General features: G+C 42.6%; 3 protein-coding genes across 4 annotated transcripts in view; all 3 read right to left on the bottom strand.

Annotated features, from left to right (window-relative positions):
- LOC148115748 (uncharacterized) overlaps positions 1 to 22117 on the bottom strand; it is a 69338-nt gene extending 47221 nt beyond the window's left edge. Inside the window, exon 1 of the mRNA XM_087884073.1 lies at positions 22055 to 22117. The gene's annotated coding sequence lies outside the window, so the exon portion shown is untranslated. The remainder of the gene's footprint in view (positions 1 to 22054) is intronic.
- LOC117663174 (uncharacterized) lies at positions 1389 to 13025 on the bottom strand. Its single transcript, XM_087885235.1, has 6 exons — positions 12875 to 13025; positions 10682 to 10872; positions 10321 to 10417; positions 10146 to 10239; positions 9358 to 10034; positions 1389 to 5053 (listed from the first exon to the last, which is right to left on the bottom strand). Exons 1-6 carry the CDS (start codon positions 13023 to 13025, stop codon positions 3408 to 3410), a joined length of 2856 nt encoding a protein of 951 aa, XP_087741361.1. The 3' UTR covers positions 1389 to 3407.
- Positions 17545 to 26263, bottom strand: part of LOC117663204 (uncharacterized) — a 131338-nt gene continuing 122619 nt past the window's right edge. Inside the window, exons 1-2 of one of the 2 annotated variants that reach the window (XM_060688171.2) lie at positions 22055 to 22281; positions 17545 to 21372 (exon numbers count right to left, since the gene is read on the bottom strand). In XM_060688171.2, the coding sequence (XP_060544154.2) occupies positions 19202 to 20509 (1308 nt within the window). In that variant the 5' untranslated portion in view covers positions 20510 to 21372; positions 22055 to 22281 and the 3' untranslated portion in view covers positions 17545 to 19201. Of the gene's footprint in view, positions 21373 to 22054; positions 22282 to 26263 lie in introns of those variants that run through there. The other variant, XM_087884071.1, reaches the window with a different exon arrangement.

The following is a 26263-nucleotide window of genomic DNA, read 5'->3' as shown; positions in this document are numbered from 1 at the left end:
ATACTGATGGGGCTCCAATAAGAAAAAAATGTGTTTGTTAGCTAAACATGGAAACAAAAGAAAGTAAAATCGCAGAAGAGACCAGTGGCAGTTCAGTCCCATATTGGTGCCAAGAAAACCACACGTCCGTAAAACTGGCCTGGTGCACAATCTGGGGGTCCTCCTGGACTGATGGCTACTGCTTGAGATTGTGACGGGGGAGGGGCTTTGCAGATTGATCTTGTGCACCAATTGTGCCCTTTCCTTGCACACAGGTCACTCATGTCTTGGTCACCCTCCTTTTTGGATCACTGCATTGGACCACCCAGAAACGTCAACTGTTCCAGAACGCAGCAGCGCACACAGTAATGGAGGCCCCTAGGTTGCCTATGTAACATCTTGTGATGCAAGCTGCACTGGATTCATTCATTTACAGGTACAATTCAAGGTAATCCCCTTTAAAGTTATTTGTTACAACAAAAGCAGTCAGACCTATGTACTACCTATATACCACCCCACAGTTCCTTATAGCACTCTCGGTTTAGTTAGAATATTGTCACTAATAATCTGGATCCTCATTTTACCAATCTCTGAAGGACTGAGGGCTGAGTCGTCGAGCCCTATCAGGATCGAACTCCAGGCTGTGAGAAGAGTGAGCTGGCAATAGTATATTCTAACCAGTGAGTCAACAGGGCACCTGTCATTATTGTCCCACTTTTAATATTTTTGCATCCATTTCTTTTACAAGGTCAGATAGGGTGAACATGCTCGTAGCCGCTTCACTTAAATTTTCATACTGGATAGTGAGTCTTTTCTCTGGCAGACCATTCCTCTGAAACACTCTTTCCCCTGAAGTTTGGCAGGACTTTATCCTTCTGGTCTTCCATAAAGCAAGGAAGATCTAGCTGCTCACCCTAAGCACTGGGATAAGATTAGATGCCTGTACATCAGAAGCTTGTTTTGGAACCAGTTGTTTGTTTATATTTATTAAATTTATATGCCATTAATCCTGCTGTGAACTTCTCCAATTTAACTCCTTGCAAGGTAAAAAATACCAAACGGCACCAGGCGCGAAGGTAATTAGTAAGGCCAGGAGTCCTGGTTAATTTCTAAATTGAACAAAAGCAAGAATCTTCTTTTGGGGATTCCCAGACCATCTAATTTGTATCAACCTGGTTAGAAGTGCCCTGTATAGGCAGGGCAAGTACATACTCTATGAGGCTTTGTTATTTGCTATTTGCTATATATGGGGTTTATTGGTTTCTGTATTAAAGTTGTATTGCTGTAAACCATGTGGAGTCAAATGAGTTGGCCTGCCATATACATTTTCCTACTAAGTAAAAATGCATACAGACATGTTTATATTCCCCTTTATTAGATATAGAAATAACTCAAGGCGACAAACATACTTAACTGATCAATGTTTACTTTCTCTCACCAAGCAAAGCATTTCCCGTCAACTTTGTGAAAGGGAACGATGACACGGGGCCAGAGAAAGGAAACTCAGATCAGATTAAGAGGCCTGCAGGCTAAAATATATAAGGGACGGTTACAAGAACTGGGTATGGCTAATCTAGTGAAGAGAAGGACCAGTGGTGACATGATAGCAGTCGTCCAATATTTGAAGGGCTGCCAGAGAGAGGATGGAGGTCAATCTATTTTCCAAGGCACCTGAAGGCCAGACAAGGAAGAATGGACAGACACCGATCAAGGAAAGATTCAAACTAGAAATGAGAAATTTTCTGACAGTGAGAACAATTAACCAATGAAACAGCCTGTCTTCAGTAGTTGTGGGTGCTTCATCACTGGAGGCTTTCAAGAAGAGACTCGACCACGTGTCAAGAAACGGTGTAGGGTCTCCTCCTTGAGCAGTGGGTTGGGCTAGATGACCTATAAGGTCCGTTCCAACTCTGTTAATGTGTTAATCTGTTAGTCAACTTTCAGTCATTGTCAAAACCTTTCTAAATAATCACTTTATTATTGATTTCCTGTGGCTCCCAAGGGGCACCAGCAGGCAAAAGTCTCCAAGGGAACTATCATCAGTCCCAGCCAGGGCTCTGTCTAAGATTTTAAGTCTGCTAAATGACATGTACATGTGTAATTTCCTTAGCACAGAAATCAAAGTCAAAGTGAGTGAGACATGCACACAGCAGAGCCTAGAAAAAGGGCCTGTCTACTGTATTTGGTAATCAACACTAATATACTTTTCAAAGAAATGTTTGAAAGTGTTTTAAAAAGAATGGTAGCATGCATGTGCACACATAAGTGTTTCTGCCTGACACTTATTTTTTAAATTAAAATTTTAATGATCAAAACACACAAAAACCATAGAAAAATCAGCAATAAACAAGAAATTTGGGGGAAAACAGGTCATTTATGCCTTCCCTCCTTCTTTCTATTAAGTCATATACATTCCTGTTTGGAAATTGAGTCCCGTCAGTCAGAAGAAAACTCTTCTTAAAAACAGATCCTGGCCTTAAGTCCATTCCTTGGAGAAATCCAGACCAATGTTTTCCTTCCACATTGCTCACATCTGTGCAAAAGAACAGGGTTAGCTAGCTAAATAGAGGATGAGGAAAGAGACAGAGGAAGGGGGGGAGAGGGAGAGACCAGTAACATATCTGTCCCATATTGTTGCCAAGAAAACATGTCCATAAAATCCCAAGGAATCCATCATAAGCTAAAGGAGACTTTTTCCAATGTAGAAAATTGTAAGTACCAGTTTTAAAGTCAGCACAGGTGGAATAAAATCTGGGGTGGGAAGGAATATAGAATATAGAAGCAGCCTAGCTCCTTCTCTGCTTTTACACTGTGGAGGAAGCCAGGCAGCTCTACTTGCTCCCGATTTCTTCTCTGACCTGACCTCAACCCACCTTCTAGCTACTGTTTCAGCCCTAGGAACAGCACGATTGCCATCCCCCACACCATCTGACAGGAACTACGAAGTGAGTCTTTTCCATTGCAGATCCTGCCCTATGAAAAACTTTTCCCCTGAACTTTGGAGGTCTTTATCCTCCTAGTCTTCTCTAAAGCAAAGAAAATCTAGCTGTTTCCCTAAGTACTGGGATAAGAAGAGATGCCTGCTCATCAGAAACTTCATTTTGAACCAGATGTTTGCTTATATTTATTAACTTAATATGCCGCTAATCCTGCAGTGATTTTGAGCAGGCAGTTCGACTAGATGACATACAAAGTCTCTTCCAACTTTGTTATTCTATTCTATTCCTCCCTCAAGTTTGATACTAAGATGTTTCCTAAAGAGAATCAGGCAAGTAATTAAATGTTTAATTGTTCAGCTAGGTTTCCAATGAGACAACAAAATTCAAGATTAGTCTACACACATAAAATGTTGCCTCATGTGGAATTTCTTGTGTGATAAGGGAGGAACTTTGTGTGAAACACTGCCTGCAATCTAGCTATTTGAATGGTTACTCCCCTATGTGTACCCTTACATGATTTATAAGGTTAGACCTACTACTGAAATCTTTCCCACAATCTGGACATTCATACGGTTTCTCTCCTGTGTGAGTCCTCTGGTGTATCACTAAATGGGAATTCCAAGTAAAACGTTTCCCACATTCAAGACACTCATATGGTTTCTTTACAGTGTGAATCCTCTCGTGTTTCACCAAGTAGGAATTATGGCAGAATTTTTTCCCACAATCTGGACACTGATATGGTTTTTCTCCAGTGTGAGTTTTCTGGTGTATCATCAGGTAGGAATTCTGACTGAAACTTTTGCCACAATCTGGACACTGATATGGTTTTTCTCCAGTGTGAGTTTTCTGGTGTATCACCAGGTTGGAATTCTGACTGAACCTTTTCCCACAATGCAGACACTCATGTGGTTTCTCTCCTGTGTGAGTTCTCTGGTGTCTCAACAGCTTGGAATTTTGAGTGAAACTTCTCCCACAATCTGGACACTCATACAATCTCTCTGCTCTGTGAGTCTTCTGGTGCTTCACTAGTTGAGACTTGCATCTGAAACATTCCCCACATTCTGGACACTCGTACGCTCTCTCTTCGGTGTGAGTCCTCTGGTGTTTCACCAGGGAGGAATTCTGACTAAAACTTTTTCCACAATCATGACATTTATATGGTTTCTCTCCTGTGTGAGTCCTCTGGTGTTTCATCAGGTAGGAATTCTGACTGAAACTTTTCCCACAATGACATTTATATGGTTTCTCTGCTGTGTGAGTTCTCTGATGTTTCACCATGTCAGAATTGCAACTGAAACCTTTCCCACAATCTGAACACTCATACGGCTTCTCTTGCGTGTGAGTCCTCTGATGTATCACCAGGTCAGAATTCTGACTGAAACTTTTCCCACAGTTTGGACACTTATATGGTTTGTCTCCTGTGTGAATTCTGTGATGTCGCACAAGATGGAAATTTTGAATGAATCTTTTCCCACACTGCAGACACACATACGGTTTTTCACCTGTGTGAATCCTTTGGTGTATCACCAGGTCAGAATTCCCCTTGAAACCTTTTCCACAATCTGAACACTCATATGGTTTCTCTCCTGTGTGAGTCCTCTGGTGTTTCACCAGGTCAGATTTCCGAGAGAAATCTTTCCCACAATCTGGACACTCATATGGTTTCTCACCTGTGTGAGTTCTGTGATGTTCTACCAGGAGAGAATTCCAACTGAAACTTTTCCCACAATCTTGGCAGTCATATGGTTTCTCTCCTGTGTGAGTCTTCTGGTGTTTCATCAGGTAGGAATTCTGACTGAAACTTTTCCCACAATGACATTTATATGGTTTCTCTGCTGTGTGCGTTCTCTGATGTTTCACCATGTCAGAATTGCAACTGAAACCTTTCCCACAATCTGAACACTCATACGGTTTCCCTTGCATGTGAGTCCTCTGATGTATCACCAGGTCAGAATTCTGACTGAAACTTTTCCCACAATTTGAACACTTATATGGTTTCTCTCCTGTGTGAGTCCTGTGATGTCGCACAAGGTGGAAATTTTGAATGAACCTTTTCCCACACTGCAGACACTCATATGGTTTTTCACCTGTGTGAATCCTTTGATGTATCACCAGGTCAGAATTCCCCTTGAAACCTTTTCCACAACCTGCACACTGATACATTTTCTTCCCATGTCCTCATGTCTAACCAGACTGGCGTGCATGCTAAATCTTTTGCATCCTCCTGCATCGGCCATTCCATGAGTCATAGGAGTCTTATTCTGAGTCAAGCTTTTAGCTGTCTCTAGGCATTTGTTACGTTTTTTACGGGATGGATCCTCCTGTGAATAAATTAACTGTGATCTGCAATCTGTGTTTGCACCACAATAGGCAAGTCTGGGGATTTTGCAAAACTGATATTCTTGGATTCATGAGGGGGTGAAAAATATTTCTCATCCCTTATCTGGTGGTACTTTGATTCAAGACACTCTTTCCTTCCTCAACGGCTTTCATTAATCCCTTTGGCTATCTAAGGGACCTTTTCCTTCCCACTGATGTCCAGGTATTTCCCACTTTTTCTGAATTTGGTAATTATATCTTTTTACCTTTTCATGCAAAATTTTCATGAAGTTCCACATAATCAGTTCCACCTGAAAACTGTTTCTGTTATTCTCTCCATTGTCTCCTTCCAACTGCTGAGGAAAGAGAAGAATTTTAACACATTCTGGAAAAAGTGGAAAATATTTTGAGTGATGGTTTGTTTTGCATTCTAATGCTGCTTCTCATTCTCTTTTGTTCAGATGACTCTTCTTGGCATCCCCCTTGTCTCTAAGATTCATATTAATGGATTAGTTTCATTCTTTTAAAAATGGCTGCAGAACCTGTGAAAATAACAAAAAAAATATTTCCATATATTACTAGGAAAAGCAAAGATATCAATATGCTGGTTTAAGCTCTAACATTCTTTATGATTCATTAAGCACACAGAAGTGTAGTAAAATCCAAGTTCAACTATCCACTCATATTTCAAATCATGAAATTCTCGTATGGCCTTAGGTAAATCAGAAATTATCATTTCAAACTGTTATTAAAATTACCTGAAAACACTGAAGAATATCTATGCACACATAAATACACACCTATAAATTTATCTATTTAGAAAATTATGTCAGACTTCAAAATGTTTCAGAAAGTGGATTCACTGAGTTTGTTTGATCTAAATTTTAGAAAGGTGGGGGACACTAACAGATGAGATGGTGCCCAAACCCTATGCAAGATTTAAAGCACCCGTTTTGCCTATGAAACTGATAGGAAAAAAATATCACAAGGAATGAAGTGTTACCGAGGGAGATAGGCGGTTAAGAAATATGAAATAAAGACTTTTAAATGCCCCAAATCTGCCATCTCCCAGTAGGAAATCATGCGGCATAAGGGTAATAAAATTTTGGAAGAGAAAGAATATACAGCAGCAGCCCACATGCTTCAGCCTCGTTGCTTGCTCTCGCTTCCAGGCCGTGGAGGCACCCAAAGGGCCCGACTTGCTCCCGGCTTCTCCTCCGACCTTCCCTCCACTCACCTCCCAGGAGCCTCTTCGACCCCTTGAAACAGCACAAGAGGAACCAGCGACGCCATCTTCCTCTCGTGGGTGACCCGGAAGAGGAAGTTCCTCTGCCCTACTGCAAAATTCCCCCCTAGCAATCCAAAACTCTATCGTTTCAACTCGTTCCACCTCAGGCTCTACCCCTCCAGTGGACTGCCAGTAGCAATGCCACTACTGTACTGTATTCACAGCTTTCTAGTCTGGAGTGTTTCTTCTTTCTTGAGCGCCATCTAGTGACATAAGGCTTTAAAACACGCTAGTTCCATTTCTACCCAAAAGCTTTTGCAATATGGTTTCTCTCCTGTGTGAGTCCTGTGATGTCTCACAAGGTGGGAATTTTGAATGATTTTTTTCCCCCATATTGTAGACACTTGTATGTTTTTTCACCTGTGTTAGTCCTTTGATGTATCACCAGATCAGAATTCCCCTTGAAACTTTTTCCATAATCTGAGCACTCATATGGTTTCTCTCCTATGCGAGTCCTCTGGTATTTTAACAGGTCAGATTTCCAAGACAAATCTTTCCCACAATTAGGACACTCCTATACAGTAGTTTCTCTCCTCTTTGAGTTCCCTAATGTTCCACAAGGTGGGAATTCCAACTGAAACTTTCCCACAAAATAGACACTCATATGGTTTCTTTCCAGTGTGAGTCCTGTAGAAACATTTCCCACAATTAGGACATTCAGAGTTTCTCCCAATGTAAGCCCCCTTGTGACTCATCCCATTAGTGTGCAAGAACTGGTAGAGCTTTTCTCCAATATGGGGAGATTAGTGCACTGGACCACTCAGAAACCTCAACTTGTCCAGAACACAGCAGGACACACACTAATGGGGGATCCTGGGTTGCCCATGTAACATTTTTGTGGTGTGAGCTGCCCTGGATTCGTTTCTTTAAGGTACAATTCAACATGCTGCTCGTCACCTTTAAAGTTATTTCTTTATCATAGCAATAGAGCATAGAATTACTATACCACCCACAGTGATTTATAGCACTTTTGGGTTTATTGTCCCCAACAATCTGGGTCCTCATTTTAGGAATCTCAGAAGGACGAAAGGCTGAGTCAACCTCGAGTCCTGTCAGGATTGCATTCCAGGCTATGGGAAGAGTCAGATGGCAATACCACATTCTAACCACTGAGCCAACAGGGTGCCTGTCATTATTGCCCCACATTTATTATACTTGCATATTTCCATCTGTTCTACAGATCAGATAGGGTGGGCACACTCCTAGCCTCTTCCCTTAAATATTGCTATTGGATAGGAGCTAGGAAGTGAGTCTTTTCTGTTGCAGACCCTGTCCTGCGAAACACTCTCCCCGTGATGTTTGGCAGGCTTTTAGCCTCCTAGTCTTCCGAAAAGAAGGAAGCTCTAGCTCTTCCCCTAAGCACTGGGATAAGAAGAGATGCCTGCTCATCAGAAGCTTGATTTGGAACCAGGTTTTTGTTTTTATGCATTTGGTTTTAATGTGGTCTTTAATTACTGATTGGGAGCTGGCCAGAGTTTGTCATAACATGGTTGGCAGTGTAGTTTAAATAAATCAGAGGAAAAAGTAATGAATCTGAAAAATGGCCCCACTGAGGCTGCCCATCTGCAAGTTGCTTGAGGCACTGAAGTTCAATGCATTTCTTTAATTACCAAATTTATATGATGTTAATCCTGCAGATAACTTCTCAAATGTAATTCCTTGCAAGGAGAAAGTCTACCCGTCTTTCACCAGAAGGAATGGCACTGGGCATGAATGTAATTAGTAAGGCCAAGGAGGCCTGGTTAACTTCTAATTTGAACAAAAGCAAGAATCAAAAGCAAGATTCACCCTGATCGTCCAAATGCCATCAACCATGCTAGAGGTGCCCTATATTTACAGGGCAAGTACATGTTAAATGTGGAGGCTTTGCATTTTGCCATTTGCAATATACGGGGTTTATTGATTTCCATATTAATAAGGGATTACAGGGTCATTAAAAGACACAAAAATTGGTTTTCGTATTAAGATTTAATTGCTAAAAATAATGTGAGTTGGGCTGCCATGTTTTTTTTTTGCTAAATAAAAATACATGCATACATGTTTATATACCCCTTTATTTTATAGAGAAAAAACTCAAGGCGGCAAAAATACCTAATTCAGATCCACGCTCATTTTCTCTCACCCAGAAAAGCAGTTCCTGACTCCATAAAAGGGGAGTACCATACTGGGCCAGAGAAAGGAAGCGCAGGTCAGATTAAGAGGCCTGCAGGCTAAAACATATGACGAACGGTTACAAGAACTGGGAAAGGTTAGTCTAGTGAAGAGAAGGACCAGTGGAAAAATGATAGCACTGTTCCAACATTTGAAAGGCTGTCACAGACAAGGGAATAACCTATTTTCCAAAGCAAAAAAAGGGCAGACAAGGAACAATGGATGGAAACTTATCAAGGAGAGATTCAAGCTAGAAATCATGAGAAATTTTCTGACAGTGACAAAAATCAACCAATGGAAGAGCTTGCCTTCAGGAGTTGTGGGTGCTCCATCACCGGAAGCTTTTAAAGAAGAGACTGGACAGCGATTTGTCAGAAATGGTATTGAGTCTGCTGCATGCAAAGTTCCTTCCAACTTTGTTATTTTATTGTATTCCTCACTGATATTTGATACTAAGACATGTTTCAACTAAAAAGAATCATGCAAGAAATTAAACAGTTAATCAGAGTCAAGCAACGAAATACAAGGTTCATTTATACACATCAAATTTTGCCTCATGTGGAATTTCTTGTGTGTGATAAAGAGAGGAATCTTGTGCAAAAAACTGTCTGAAATCTGGGTAGTTGAAGGGTTACTCCCCTATGTGTAACCTTACATGATTTATAAGGCTAGACCTACTACTGAAATCTTTCCCACAATCCGGACATTCATAAGGTTTCTCTCCTGTGTGAGTCCTCCAGTGTGTCACCAAATTGGAATTCCGACTGAAAGTTTTCCCACATTCGAGACATTCATAAGGTTTTTCTCCTGTGTGAGCCCTCTGGTGTATCACCAAGTAGGAATTTTGAATGAAACTCTTCCCACACTCCAGACACTCATATGGTTTTTCTCCTGTGTGAGTCCTCTGGTGTTTCATCAGATAGGAATTCTGACTAAACCTTTCCCCACAATCTGGACACCGATATGGTTTCTCTCCTGTATGAGTTCTTTCATGTATCACAAGGTTGGAATTTTGACTGAAACTTTTCCCACAATACAGACACTCATATGGTTTCTCTCCAGTGTGAGTTCTCTGATGTCTCACCAGCTTGGAATTTCGAGGGAAGCATTTCCCACAATCCAAACACTCATAGAGTCTCTCCCCTCTGTGAGTCCTCTGATGCTTCACCAATTCAGATTTGCAACTGAAACTTCCCTGACATTCTGGACACTTGTACAGTTTCTCTCCTGTGTGACTCTTCTGGTGTATCACCAGGTGGAAATTCCAACTAAATCTTTTCCCACAATCCAGGCACTCATACGGTTTTTCCCCTCTGTGAGTATTCTGGTGTTGCCTCAGGTTGGAAGTCTGACTGAAACTTTTCCCACAATCAGGACATTCATATGGTTTCTCTTTCCTGTGAGTCTTCTGGTGAATAAGCAAGTTGGAATTTCGAATGAAACTTTTCCCACAATCCAGACACTGATACTGTTTGTCCCCCGTGTGAATTCTCTGGTGTACCACCAGGTGAGAATTCCGATGGAAAATTTTCCCACAATCTGCACACTTATATGGTTTCTCTCCTGTGTGAGACCTCTGGTGTTTCACCAGGTAGGAATTCTGACTGAAACTTTTCCCACAATCACATTTATATGGTTTCTCGCCTGTGTGAGTCCTCCGATGTTTCACCAGATCGGAATTACAACTGTAACTTTTCGTACAATCTGAACACTCATACTGTTTCACTCCTGTGTGAGACCTCTGGTGTTTTACCAAGTAGGAATTCTGACTGAAACTTTTCCCACAATCATTACATTTATATGGTCTCTCTCCTGTGTGAGTCCTCTGATGTTTCACCAGGTCGGAATTGCAACTGAAACCTTTCCCACAACCTAGGCACTCATACGGTTTCTCTCCTGTGTGAGTTCTCTGGTGTATCACCAGGTAAGATTTCTGACTGTAACTTTTCCCACAATCTGGACACTTATATGGTTTCTCTCCTGTGTGAGTCCTCTGATGTTTAACCAGGTCATAATTGCAGGTGAAATCTTTCCCACAATCTTGACACTCATAGGGTTTTTCTCCTGTGTGTGTCCTCTGGTGTTTCACCAGGTAGGAATTCTGACTAAAACTTTCCCCACAATCACGACATTTATATGGTTTCTCTCCTGTGTGAATCCTCTGATGTTTCACCAGGTCACATTTCCACGAAAAATCTTTCCCACAATCAGGACACTCATATGGTTTCTCTCCTGTGTGAGTCCTCCTATGTTCCACCAGGTGGGAATTCCAACTGAAACTTTTCCCACAATCTGGGCACTCATATAGTTTCTTTTCTGTGTGAGTCCTCTTGTGTCTTACCATATTAGTGTGCTTGCTAAATCTTTTGCCAAATTCTGAGCACTGGTAGAATATCTCTCCAGTAAAGTTTTTGCCACAATCCAAACATTTGTATCACTTTTCATGGGTGGTTCATCTCATGCATAATCACCTGTTATCTACAACTTCTATTTCTCCCAGATTAGGCAGTCTGTGGGCCTTTTCAAATTCTTGAGCAGGCCAAAAATGTTTCTGAGCTCTTATTTGGTGGTTCTTTGCTTTAAGTCACTCTTTCCTTCATCATTAATTTATACCTGCCCATTTTGGCTATCCAAGGGTGCTTTTCCTTCCCATTCACTTCTAGTTATTTGCAATTTTTTATTTTGATATTATCCCCCTGGAGTTATCACGTAATGTTTCCTTGAGTTGCACGTATTTTTTCCAGGTCAAAACTTTGTTCTTGTTATTCTCTCCCTTGTCTCTCACCTGATGAGGAAGGAGAAGAGTTTTTACACTTTCTGGAGGAATTGGAAAAGATTTTGACTGATGGTTTGTTTTGCATTTTAATGCTGCTTCTCATTCTCTGCTGTCCAGAGTGTTCTTCATGGCATCCTCTTTATCTGTAAGATTCATATTAATGGATTAGTTTCTTTATTGTTTAAAAAATGGCTGCAGGACATGTGAAAGCAGCAAAAAAACCCTCTCATATATTACCATGAAAAGAACAATATTCTAGTTTCACCTCTAACATTATGATTCAATTGGAATATAGAAGACTAGCAAAATTAAAGTTCAAATATTGTTTCAATCAAAATTATCTTTCTGGCTTGGATAGATCACACATATATACACATATACAGAAATAGACACCTAAGAATGGATGTATTTCTGTGTACACATGCATGTGTTTATCAATTAGAATAAGTCTTTTAGCCCAACTCCCTGCTCAAACAGGAGACTCTATACTATTTCAGACAAGTTGCTGTCCAGTCTTTTCTTAAAAACTTCCTTTGATGAAGCACCCACAACTTCTGAAGGCAAAGCTATTCCACTGGTTAATTGTCCTCACTGGTAGGAAGCAGGGTGGATAAAAATCAATGGTTTTTAAAAAAAAAATTAAAAAAAACAGATTTTTTTGATTTAAATTGGATTTTTTTTATTTAAATTGGATTTATTTTAACAAAAAACTTTTGGGGTAAAAATCTATCGTAAGATAGTTTTCTATTTAAGATACATAAATAATTTAGTTTATTCAGCATGAAATGGAGCTTAGTTATGTAGCATGAGGCTGTATATTCTGCAACACTGGGACTATCGGTGAGTGGGTCAAAGGAGTAGCAGAGATGACAGTTGCTCTTTAGAAATTATGATTTAAATCGAGTTGATTTAAATCAAGCCTTTTTACTAGTGATTTAAATCATGATTTAAATCAAGTCGATTTAAATCAAATCCACCCTGGTAGGAAGTGTCTCCTCAATTCCAGGTTGCTTCTCTCCTTGATTGGTTTCCCTCCATTGCTTCTTGTCGTGTGTTCTGGTGCTTTGGCTAATAAATTGATCCCCTCCTCTTTGTGGCAGCCCCTCAAATACTGGAATACCGCTATCATGTCCCCACTAGACCTTCTTTTCTCAAGACTGGTCATACTCAAATCCTGCAACTCTCCTTCATATGTTTTACTCTCCAGACCTTTTAATTTTAGTCTCTCCCATCTGCCAGAAGGAAATTACAGGCAGAAGTTTTAAATCATGCAGGATCACTGTAACAGCACTTGGGGAGAGAAAGAATATTCAGTAGTAACCGACATATTTCAGCCCAGTTGCTTCACTGCTTCCAGGCCGTGGAGGAAACCAAAGAGCCCGACTTGCTCCCGGTTTCTCCTCCGACCTGCCTTCCACTCACCTTCCAGCTGCTGCTTCCACCCTGGGAAGAGCAGGACTGCCACCTTTCTGGCCTCCATCCTCATCCATAGATGAGCCGGAAGAGGAAGTTCCTTTGCCCGTATTCTCTCCTTGACATCCTTTCTGGCAATACTCGATGGTTTTAACTCCATGTCACCTCTGCTGCTCTCCCTCCGTTTGGATATCCCAACAAAGCCACTAGCGATGCAGATTATATTGACGGTATTCTAAGGCCCTGGCGTTGTGTTAGAGCTCCTCCTAGTGGCGTGAGACTGAAAATACGCTTATTTTGTGGCTGGCGTTTCGAAGACTTTTTTCTTTTCTTTTCTTTTCTTTTCTTTTCTTTTCTTTTCTTTTCTTTTCTTTTCTTTTCTTTTCTTTTCTTTTCTTTTCTTTGTCATTATTATCTATGCCTCCCACTCTCCAAGGACTCTGGGCGGCTTACACCAAAGACAGTATACTAAATAGCATATTGCCTCCAATAATCTGGGTCCTCATTTTACCCACCTCGGAAGGATGGAAGGCTGAGTCAACCTTGAGCTGGTGTCAGTGGTGGGTTCCTCCGGTCGGTTCAGCCAAGCCGGTAGCGGTGATGATATGACGTCACCGAACCGGTTCTCACCGCCCCCCCACGTTATTCTTACCTTTTATTTGGTCCCACCCCCAATCTATTGCTGCCTCCTGAGTCCCAGCTGATGACTAGAGGAAAAAAACTGTTTAAACTCTTGCTGAGGTGCTTCAAAGGGCTGTCCTACAGCTGATCAGTGTTAAAAGCAAACAAATTAGTCAGGTCGTAAGTACGAGGACTGGTCGTAAGTGCGAGGACCTTTCAGAAATGACTCTGACCAGCTAGCCATGCCCACCTAGACACATGACCTCCAAGCCACACCCACAAAATAAGCCACACCCACAGAACTGGTAGTAAAAAAATTTAGAACCCACCCCTGGCTGGTGTGATTTGATCTGCTGAACTAGCAGTCAGCTGAAGTAGCTGCAGTACTGCACTCTAACCACTGCGCCACCTTGGCTCTTTTCTTTTTTTAATGAAATGCCGTTTTCCAACTCTTAGCCATCATATCCATAACTTTTTTCCGGGACCATCTCTAGCCCTAGTCTGTCCTATCGGGTCTCGTAAGGGACGCTCTGATTGTTGCTCCAGCTGAGCCAGGAGCTTCATTTGAAAGATTTGGCCTGGCTAGGTGGCTCAGTGGCTAAGACACTGAGCTTGTCGATCAGAAAGGAAAGCGGTTCAAATCCCTAGTATAGGTCTCCTGCGTGAGCAGGGGGTTGGACTAGATCAGGGGTCACCAACCTTTCCGACCTCAGGGACCACTAAATTCATAATTTTAAATCCCACGAACCACTAATATGGATTTTTTAAAACATCAATAGTATTTAATCAGGGGGTAGGTTCTAAATTTTTTTACTACTGGGTTTGTGGGTGTGGTTTATTTTGTGGGCGTGGCTTGGTGAGGGGGTAATGTGACTGGGTGGGCGCGGCCAACTTTTTTTTTTACTTTTAAAAGCATCTTTTCTACAACCTTAAGAGGTTGCAGAAAAAAAATGCTTTTAGATGCCTCTGACGATCCCAGCTGAGCCGCAAGATCATCAGAGCCTTTTTTTAAAACTTTTAAAAGCATTTTTTCGGCCGAAGAGGTGGTAGAAAAAATGCTTTTAAAAGTTTTTTTTAAAAAAAAAGCCTGATGAGGTGGGTGGGGTAAGCGAGCGGTGACCGGTTTGAGGACGTGGCCAGCCAATGTTATTACCGGTTCTCCGAACTACTACAAATTTTTACTACCGGGTTCTTGCGAACTGGTGCAAACCGGGAGCAACCCACCACTGTATTTAGTGCAATATAAAAATGCAAATAATTTTTCTGTGGACCACCAAAATTTCCTCACGGACCACCAGTGGTCCATGGACTAGATCAGCGGTCACCAACTGGTGGTCCATGGACCAGGGGTGGGTTCTACTTACCTTTACTACCGGTTTGCAATGGGGCCGCGTGCGCGCTCTTCTGTGCATGCGCAGAAGCATTCTGATGACATCAGGGTCGGTGGGCGGAGCCTCCCGCTGGTTTTACTACCGGTTCTATAGAACCGGTACGAACCAGAGGCAACCCACCACTGCCGTGGACCACTGGTGGTCCACAAGCAAATTTTGGTGATCCACAGAAAAATTATTTGCATTTTTTATATTGCACTAAATCAGGGGTCCTCAAACTACACCCTCTGGGCTGAATACATGCAATGAACATTTGTGTTGCTGCATAGAGTCTCACCCCTTTGGGGTCTTGTGTGGTCAGAGGGGGGAAGAAATTCCGACTTGGGGTCTACTTCAGCCTCCTGGTGTGGGGCTTTGGATGAAGGCTGGAGAGAAGTGCCTCTGGTGGCGAAGAGCTGGAGGGCCTTGTTCCAGTGGGACTGCATCATGGCCTGGAACTGGCTAGCCCGCTGAGCCTCCAGGCGCCGACACCTGGTCTTGCACTCCCGCAGGTCTTCCCTCTGCTTGGAAAGCCTATGCTCATAGTCCTCAGTGAGGTGCTTCTACTGAGCCTCCTTCTAAAGTCAGATCCAATTTGAACTGAGCTATTTTGCCAACTTTTTTTTCGTGGTGGCTGCTTAGCTCCAACAACTGCTTCCTGTTGGGGCCCTAAGAAGCCCAGGTGGGGAGGCGAGGAGGGGCAAGTAGAGGCCAGCAAGGCACCCCTCAACGTAACATCAAGTTGACTATCCCCATCCAGTCACATGATCATCTCACCACGCCCACCCAGCCAGTCATTAGGCAGATCATATTAGTGGTCCGTGGGATTTGAAATTATGAATTTAGTGGTCCCTGAGGTCCAAAAGGTTGGTGACCCCTGGACTAGATGACCTCCAAGGTCCCTCCCAACTCTGTTACTGTTATTATTAAGAGCTAAACTGAGGAAAAGCATCTGTTGGGGGGGGAGCACAATGTACCATTGGGCAACAAGAATGGGCACCTCCCTTGAGGATCAGTGAAGACTCTTCCAGCCAGTTCTCTCTCTTGGGGGTGCAGGATAACTCCCTGAAACTATCTTTGCAAGTGAGGGAAGCCTGAAGAGTGTAGCTTCACCCTACTTACTTTCATAAGAGTAGCCAGGTGCTGCATCATAAAAGTTGATAAAGGTCTTGTTTGTATGTGCAGCCTTAAACAATTGCCAGCTTCATCCCATTAATAAAATGAAATAAAGGACAAAATCTTGAAGTTCCCACCTACATTGCTTCCAAATACATCTAGACAGGAGATATTATTTTTCCTTCTGCACTAGAGGGCAGAATTCCTCTGAGCAACCTTCCCAATTTCCAGAGGAGTTAAGATTCCAGCATTGAATATTCTCAGGCAGCTTGCGGAAAAACATTTGGAGGGTGCTAGTTTGAAGAAAGCTGATTTAAAGAGTCCTGGTTTAAGCAGTCGCCTCTCAATTCCTCTCCCAGCCTCAGAAAGGAGACCACCCACATCCCCATAGCTCTCGCCTGCTGGCCTGGAACTCCTACCTCTTCCCACACAACAATCACAAGAGGTCCTCACTTTAAAGACCCACAGGGTCCTAGAGTTGCAATGTCAACTGGAACTGTCCAGCTCGTCCTCAGCAAGCAACGTGGTTTAACATCTACATGAAACTGCTAGGGGAGGTCATCCATCCTGTGATGTTCCAATTAGGTACAGGCTAGCGCTCAATTTACAACACATTGTTTAGTGACCATTTGAAGTTACAACAGCATTGACAAAAATGACATGACCATTTTTCACACTCAAAGACCACTGCAACATGCCCATGGTCATTTGTTCAAAATTGAGATGCTTGACAAGAGGGAGGCCTTGTACATGTGACACTCGTGCCTTGCTCACCTCCTGTGGATCCCTGCCCACCCAGAAACTTCAACTGGTCCAGAACGCAGTAGCAGCAGCAGCACACACAGTAATGGGGGTCCCTAGATTGCCCATCTATCAGCTTGGTTGTGCGAGATCCGCTGGATTCATTTCTCTACAAGTGCAACTGAAGATGTTGGTCATCGACTTTAAAGTTATTTATTATAGAAATAGCGCTTAGAACAGAGTTTCTCAACCCTGGCAACTTTCAGATGTATGGACTTCAACTCCCAGAATTCCCCAGCTAGCACGGTTGGCTGGGGAATTCTGGGAGTTGAAGTCCATGCATCTGAAAGTTTCCAAGGTTAAGAAACTCTGGCTACCACCCCACAGTGTTTTATAGCACTTTCAGTTTATTGGCCCCAACAATTTGGCTCATTTTATCAATCACTGAAGGACGGAAGGCTGAGCAAACCTTGAGGCCCGTCAGGATCAAACTCCAGGCTGTGGGCAGAATCAGCCAGCAATACTGCATTGTAACCACTAAGTCACCAGGGCACCTGTCATTATTGTCCCACCTTTATTATTTTTGCATCTATCTCTTTTACCAGGTCAGATAGGGTGAGCACGCTGCTAGCCTCTTCCTTTAAATATTCCTATTGGATAGTGAGTCATTTCCATTGCAGACACTGCATCAGAAGCTTGATTTGGAGCCAGCTGTTTTTACTTATTAAATTTAAATGCCGCTAATCCTGAGGTGAACTTCTCCAATTTAACCCCAGTGAGGTGAAAAAAATAACCAGTTCTGAGCAAGAATGGCACCAGGCACAAACGTAATTAGTAAGGTAAGTAAATTTATAAATTGAACAAAAGCAAGAGTCACCTTTTTGGAATCTTCAGATAATCAAATTGCCATCAACCTTGCTAGAAGTGCCCTGTATTTGCAGGGCAAGTATATTTTAAATGGGGAGGCTTTGCATTTTGCCATTTGCTATATATGAGGATTTACTGGTTTCTCTATTAAGGTTTTATTGCTGTAAATCATGTGGAATCATACGAGTTAGGCTGCTATATACATTTTCTTAGTAAGTAAAAATACATACATTTATTTTATATATATATATATGATATAGTTTATATCCCCCTTTATTATATATAGAAATAACTCAAGGCAGCAAACATAATTTCTAGAGCCAATTTCGTATTTTTGTCCAAAACTTTTTTGTCTCGGGGCAAGACCACCACATATGAAAGAAGGTGCCAATCTCCTTTCCACACTTCCAACATATTGCTGAAGCACTGGGAAATATTTTTGCTAATCTAGCAAACATAATTTCTAGAGATCCATACTCGCTTTCGCTCGCCCAGCAAAGGAGTACTCCTCAACCACACTGGACCAGAGAAATGAAGCTCAGCTAAAACATATGAAGAATAGTTGCAAGAACTGGGAATGTTTAGTCTAGTGAAGAGAAGGACCAGTGGTGACATGCTAGAAGTCTTCCAATATGTGAGGGGCTGTCACAGACAGGAGAGGAACAACCTATTTTCCAATGGAAGAGCTTGCCTTCAGTAGTTATGGTTGCTACATCACCGGATGTTTTCAAGAAGAGACTCGACTGCCACGTGTCAGAAATGGTATAGGGCAGCGATGGCTAATCTTTTTGTCGACAGCACGCACGTGTGCCAGCACCCATAAGGCAATGCACACACGCCCCCACACTCCCCCTGCACATGCGGGCATGACCCTCCCGTGCCCCCTCGCCCATGCACACGTGACCCCCCCACACTTCTCCCACCACCCGCCCCCCATTTTGGGCCTAGTGGGCCTCCCTACAGCCTCCCGAGACCAAAGATGGGCCGTGGGGGGGCACACCGCTCTCCCCTGCGCCCTGTTTTGGGCCTAGTAGGCCTCCCTGCAGCCTCCTGAGAACAAAAACGGGGCGTGGGAGGACGTGCAACACCCCCCCCGCATGGGCACGTCACCTCAACAATTGCGTGCGTGTCTCCCCCATGCGCCCCGCCCCCTGCACATCTCAAAAATCAGCTGGCCGGTGGGAGGCGTGCACGTATGCATGGTTGAGCTGAGTTGCGTGATGGCTTGCATGCCCGCAGAGAGGGCTCTGCGTGCCAGCTGTGGCACACGTGCCATAGGTTAGCCATCACAGGCATATAGATGACAAAGCCCCTTCCAACTTTATTATTCTATTCTATTCTATTCTATTCTATTCTATTCTATTCTATTCTATTCTATTCTATTCTATTCTATTCTATTCTATTCTATTTAGTCTAGTCTAGTCTAGTCTAGTCCTCACTCATTTTTGATACGAAGACAAATTTCACTAAAAAGAAACATACAAGTAATTATTGTTCAACGGGGCTTCCAATGAGAGACAAGAAATGAAAATCAAATTTTGCCTCACTTGGAATTTCTTGTGTGATAAGGGAGGAACTTTGTGTGGGAGGAACACTGCCCACAATCTGGGCATTTGAATGGTTACTCCCCTATGTGTAACCTTACATGATTTATAAGGGTAGACATATAACGGAAATCTTTCCCACAATCCGGACATTCATACGGTTTCTCTCCTGTGTGACTCCTCAAGTGTATCATCAAATGGGAATTCCGACTGAAACTTTTCCCACATTCAAGACACTTATACGGTTTTTCTCCAGTGTGAATCCTCTGGTGTTTCACCAAGTAGGAATTCTGATTGAAACTTTTCCCACAATCTGGACACTGATATGGTTTTTCTCCTGTGTGAGTTTTCTGGTGTATAACTCGGTTGCAATTCTGACTGAAAGTTTTCCCACAATACAGACACTCATATGGTTTCTCTCCCGTGTGAGTTCTCTGGTGTCTTAACAGCTTGGAATTCCGAGGGAAGCATTTCCCACAATCAGGACACTCATACAGTCTCTCTCCTCTATGAGTCTTCTGGTGCTTCACCAATTCAGATTTAATAGTGAAACTTTCCTGACATTCTGGACATTCGTACAGTTTCTCTCCTGTGTGTGTCTTCTGGTGTATCACTAAGTAGGAATTCTGATTGAAACATTTCCCACACTCTGGACACTCATACTGTTTCTCTGCCATGTGAGTTTTCATGTGTTTCACCAGGTAGGAATTCTGACTGAAACTTTTGCCACAATCATGACATTTATATGGTTTCTCTCCTGTGTGAGTCATTTGGTGTTTCACCAGGTAGGAATTGTGACTGAAACTTTTCCCACAATCAGGACATTTATATGGTTTCTCTTTTGTGTGAGTCCTCTGATGATTCACCAGGTTAAATTTCTGAGGGAAATCTTTCCCACAATCAGGACACTCATATGGTCTCTCTCCTGTGTGAGTCCTCTGATGTTTCACCAGGTTAAATTTCTGAGGGAAATCTTTCCCACAATCAGGACACTCATATGGTCTCTCTCCTGTGTGAGTCCTCTGATGCTTCACCAGATTAAATTTCCGAGAGAAATCTTTCCCACAATCAGGACACTTATATGGTCTCTCTCTTGTGTGAGTCCTCTGATGTTCTACCAGGAGAGAATTGCAAGTAAAACCTTTCCCACAATCTTGGCACTGATATAGATTTTCTCCTTTGTGAGTCATCTGGTGTATCTTCATGTGACAAATCCAAATGAAACGTTTTCCACAGTCGGAACACTTATATGGTTTCTCTTGCATGTGAGTCCTCTGGTGTATCATCAGATCATAATTCTGTGTGAATCTTTCCCCACAATCAGGGCATTCAAAGTTTGTCTCCCCAGTCTGAGTCCTCTTCTGTCTCACCACATTGGTGTTCATGTTTAATATTTTGTTGTATGGGCAGCACTAATAGATTTTCTCTCCGATATGGGTCATTCAATGAATCTTGAGGAAGCTTTTCTGAGTAAAGGCTTTTGCCACACTCTAAACGTTTATATCATTTTTCACTGGATGGATCTTCTCATGCATAATCAGGGTTTTTTCCAAAACTGATATTTTTGGATTCTTGAAGAGGCAAAAAATATTTGTGATCCCTTACTTGGAGGTTCTTTGATTCTTTTTTTTTTTTTTTTGGCTTTAATTTATATGCCGCCCTTCTCCGGAGACTCAGGGCGGCCTACAATGCATTAAGCAATAGCCTTCATACTTTTGTATGTTTTATACAAACTCAGCTTATTGCCCCCACAATCTGGGTCCTCATTTTACCTACCTTTGAAAGGATGGAAGGCTGAGTCAACCCTGAGCCTGGTGAGATTTGAACTTGCAGTAACTGCAAGAAGCAGGTGTTAATAACAGTGTGCTTTAGTCCACTGTACTACCAAGGCTCCTAGCCATTATTTCCTTTACCAAAGGCTTTAATTAATGCCTGCCCATTTTGGCTATCCAAGTGACATTTTTCTTCCCACAGATTTCCAGGTATTTCCCTCTTTTTCCTTATTTGGAAATTATCCTCCTTGACTTTTCATGTAATATTTTCTTGAGTTCCAGATCCTGTATTTATTTCCAAGTAAAAAAATTCTTGATTTTATTCTCTCCCTTCTCTCTCATCTGCTGAGGAAAGAGGTGAGTTTTTACCATTTGCAGAGGAAGTGGGAAAGATTTTGATTGATGGCTTGTTTTACATTGTAATACTGCTTCTCATTCTCTGTTGTCCAAAGTGCTCTTCTTGGCATCCTCTTTATCTGTAAGATACATATTAATGAATTAAGTTTCATTATTGTTTAAACATTAGTACAATACATGAGAAAGCAGCAAAAATACCCCATACATTTACATGAAAAAACAAATATCAAAATTGTAGTTTAATCTAATAAAATTCTCTTTTTGGTTTAGATGAATCACATAAGTATGCATGCATATTCATGAAGACATAAAGACTCATGAATTTATGTTTGTAGACAATGTAAGTATATTTATTTCAGTGTGCAAAATGTTCCCAAGGTGCATTCACTCAAAATTTTATCTAAATTTAGAAAGATGCAGACAATAATGGATGAAATGGTGCCCAAATCCTATGCAAGGTGTAAAACACCTCTTTTGCCCATGAAACTCCTCACTTTCCATCAAAACAACTTGTCAAAAATATCACAAGGAATCAAGTGTTACGTGAAGGATGAGGGAACTGGGCTATTAAGAAATATGAAAACTAAAGAAAGTGTCCTAAATCTCCCAGCAGAAAATCACAGGCAGTTGTTTCAAACCATAGAGCATAAGGATAACAGCATTTGGGGAGAGAAAGAATATGCAGCAGCAGCAGCCCCCATGTTTCAGATTTGTCCTTTCGCTGTTTCTACCTACAACATGGAGGAACCCAAAGGGCCCGACTTCTCCTCCGGCTTCTCCTCCGACCTTCCCTCCACTCACCTCCCAGGAGCCTCTTCCACCCTCCAAGCAGCACAAGAGGCTCCGCCGACGCCATCATCCTCCCGTGGGTGACCCGGAAGACGAAGTTACTCTGCCCTTCGCCTCTTCTCCACATCCTCTCTGGCAACTCAATACTCTATCGTTTCAATTCGTTCCAGCCAAGCCTCTCACAGTTCCCTAGAATAGTTCGGCCGTCGCTGCAGCATACCTACTTTCTTAGCGGAAGTGTTGCTTCTTTGTAGCGCGCCATCTAGCGACACAAGGCGGAAGAACATGCTCGTTCTACCCTAATGCAGGGGTGGGCAAATATGGCCCCTTTATGACCTGTGGACTTCAACTCTCAGAATTCCTGAGCCAGCTTGGCTGTCTCAGGAATTCTGGGAGTTGAAGTCCACAGGTTGTAAAAGGGCCACAGTTGCCCACTCCTGGACTAAGGTGAAGATGATCTCATTGGTTCCTTCCTATTTGACTCCCACCGAGCTCATCGATAGCTTTTCTCCCTGAAGATCTACCCCACCCCCCAAAAAAACCTTTTATTTCAGCCCCCCCCCCAAAGGGTGTCCATTGTCCCTGGAGTTGCGACCGAAGCTTCGTTTGCCAGAAACGGCAACTAAACCAAAAGAAAGTTTCCTTTCCATCTGTATATTAAAGGGGGGGGGGAATGACGTGCAAATTGGAAAGGAGAAAGGATGCCCTTGGATCCAGGCACTTTTTCCTCGTGGGTGGGGCCCAGGATAACTGCTCGACACTTGCCTCTGAAACTTAACAAAGCTGTAAGAATGAAGCTTGACCCCTTGTCTCTGTTGAGTGGTTGTTGTTTTTTTTGCCCATGAAATTCCTCACTTGCCAGGAAAACATGTCAATAAAGTCACAAGGAATCAAAAAGACTGAGGGAGATGGGCGGTTAGGCAATATGAAAAATAAAGGCAATATGAAAAAATAATCTCCCAAATCTCAAAATTCAGATTAAGAGCCGGAAGGGTCTTTATAGCTCTTTTAGCCCAATCCCCTGCTCAAGTAAGAGACCCCCTATCATTTTAGACAAGTGGCTGTCCCGATTCTTCTTAAAAAACCCCAATGATGAATCACCCACAACTTCTGAATTCAAGCTGTTCCACTGATTTAATTGTTCTCTCTATTAGAAGTTTCTCCTTAATTCCAGAATCCTTCTCTCCTTGATTTCTTTCCCAACAATTGCTTCTTGTTTCATCTTCTGGTGGTTTGGAAAATAAACTGACCCTCTTCTCTTTATGGCAGCCCCTCAAATACTGGAATACTGCTTTCATGTCCTCCCTGGTCCTTTTTTCTAGAGAAGCCATACCAATATTCCGTAACCTTTCTTCATGTTTTTGTCTCATACCCTTTAGATTTTGGTCTCTCCCATCTCGCAGCAGAATTACAGGTAGAAGTTTAAAATTATGCAATATAAATGTAATAACATTTGGAAAGAGAAGGAATATGCAGCAGCAGACTACATAGTTCAGCCTTGTTCCTTCACTGTTTCTCTTCAGTGGAGGAAACAAAATTGACCTACTCACTGTTCTCACTGTCAGAAAGTTCCTCATTTCTAGGTTGAATCTCTCCTCGGTCAGTTTCCATCATTCCTTGTCTGGCCTTCAGGTGCTTTGGAAAACAGCTTGACCCCCTCCTCTCTGTAGCAGCCCCTCAAATATTGGAAGACTGCTATCATGTCTCCTCTCTGTCCTTCTCTTCACTAGACTAGCCATGCCCAGTTCATGTAAGCGTTCTTCATATGTTTTAGTCTCCAGTTCCCTAATAATCCTGGTTGCTCTCCTCTGCACGAGTCTCAACATCTATTTTATAGTGTGACCAAAACTGGATACAGTACTCTAGTTGTGAGAACTGAGACTTGCCCATACTGCTTTCCCAAGCTCAGGATAGGTCTGAAAGAGTCATTTCCCCCCATCTGGATAGTTGGCATCCTGGCAGGCTATATACCTCCAACAGCAGTTTCCTATGCATAAGGAAATGATTAAAGGTTTTCCTAGCAGAGGAATTCAAGTCATTGCTAAGATTAAGATATTTTGTAGTGTATCTGAAGAGGGCAATTAAAGGTTGGCAGCCTGGGACTTCACCTTATCCTCTGCTTCCAGCTCTGACTTTGCCACCAGGAGAAAAGGCTGTGCAGGAGAAAGACAACTGGGCCCTTCTTGGTCTTGGTTCAAGGCGGGGTATATTGGTTGCGATTCTCATGGATTTCTGGAGGGCTTGGAATAGACGGGCTACAACTATTATGTCCCTCCTAGACCTCTCATCAGGTTTCAATAACAATGAACATGATATCTTTCTGGACTGGTTTTAGGGACTGGAAATGGGAGGTACTTTTATTATGGCAGTTGTACTTCTATCTCCATGCCCACTTCTAGTCAGTGTGTGTAGAAGAGAGGCAGTCTCTTGGCCCCTGGAATTTGGGGTGCCCTGGGGATCAAGCCTTTTGCTCTTTTTAATCATAAAATCACTAGGGGTGGCTATCCATCCTGATACCCAATTATGTACATGTAGTCCTGGACTAATAACATTTCATTTAGCGATCATTTGAGGTTACAATAGCACTGAAAGAAGTGACTTTTGACCAATTTTCACACAACCATTGTTACATAATCTAAATTCAGAAGGTTGGCAATTGACTTATATTTGTGGCAGGTGCAGTGTCCCGGGGTCATGTGATCACCTTTTGTGACTGAGCTGCTGCACAACCTGGATGTCAACCCTGAATAGAATAGAATTCTTTATTGGCCAAGTGTGATTGGACACACAAGGAATTTGTCTTGGTGCATATGCTCTCAGTGTACATCATCAAGAATCATAAGGTACAACACTTAATGATAGTCATAGGTACAAGTTGTTGGCTGAACTCTGGCCATTTTCTTTTTTGTAGTTTTTAGGGAAGGTTCTTTTCTCACTGCTTCAGGGCTGACAGAGACTGGAGTGAAGGGGCCGGGGGAGGGGGGTAGAGATTAGCTGGGGTGTTGTAGCCTAAATAAAATTCTTTCCCCTGGAAATCAAGGACATTCGTGCAGGCGTCTGCAGGTTGGAGACTGAGATCATCTAGCAACTGGGTTGTATGCTGATTGGATCATGTGACTGAGACTCTGGGGGAAGTGATGAAATTTTACTTTTAATTGGGGGGAAAAACCAGCACCAATTTAGAGCCAGTTTTACACTAGGAATATACCAATTTTATATGTCCTAATAAAATGTTCTTTGAGGAACTTGCCTGCCTCAGAGTTCTTATTGAATAGGATGTATTACTTGGAACCCTGACATTAAACTGACTCCCAAACCCTTAAAGCTCCAGATCTGGAGCTGCTGTCTGGGGTCTTGAGCTCCGGCTGCTTACCTGGTCTACCTGGGCAGCGGAAAAGACTCAGGGAAGATGAAGAAACTGGAGAAGCAACAGGAGCCAACGGGGCAAGCGGGGGAATTGTGCAGAGCCTTATCTACCCCTCAACACCCAAGTGAACAGCCGCAGCCACGGGATGTATTACTTGGAACCTTGACACTGGGGTCCTCTGGACTCACGGCTCCTACTTGAGATCGTGACCAGGGAAGGAGCTTTGCAGAGATTTATCTATTGCACCAAATGTGCCCTTTAGTGGAAAGGGAGGCCTTGCATATGGTTCACTCATAACTTGGTCACCTATTTGGATTACTAGCCTGGGCCATCCAGAAACTTCAACTGGTAGAGAAAGCAGCAGCGCACACAGTAATTGGGGGCCCTCGGTTGCCCATGTGGCATCTTTGTGGTGCGAGCTCCACTGGATTCACTTAATGTGCAATTCAACATGCTGGTCATAACCTTTAAAGCTATTTCTTTCATAGCACTTATAATTATATAACACACCACGAAACCCCACTCTCGGTTTAGTGTCAGAATATGGTCTCCAACAATCCTGTCCTCATTTTACAGATCTCAAAAGGATGGAAGGCTGAGTCAACCTTGAGCCCCGTCAGGATCGAACTCCAGGCTGTGGGCAGAGTCAGCCAGCAATAATACTGCATTGTAACCACTGAGTCCCCAGAACACCTGTCATTACTGTCCCACCTTTATTATTTTTGCATCTATCTGTTCTACCAGGTCAGATAGGGTGGGCACGCTCCTTCCCTTAAATATTCCTACTGGATAGTGAGTCGTTTCCATTGCAGGCCCTGCATCAGAAGCCTGATTAGGAACCAGGTGTTTGTTTT

This window comes from Pantherophis guttatus, chromosome 2, assembly GCF_059756535.1.
Source record: "Pantherophis guttatus breed Tessera chromosome 2, ASM5975653v1, whole genome shotgun sequence".
NCBI classification, from domain to species: domain Eukaryota; kingdom Metazoa; phylum Chordata; class Lepidosauria; order Squamata; family Colubridae; genus Pantherophis; species Pantherophis guttatus.
This window is presented reverse-complemented; position numbering and strand designations above follow the sequence as displayed.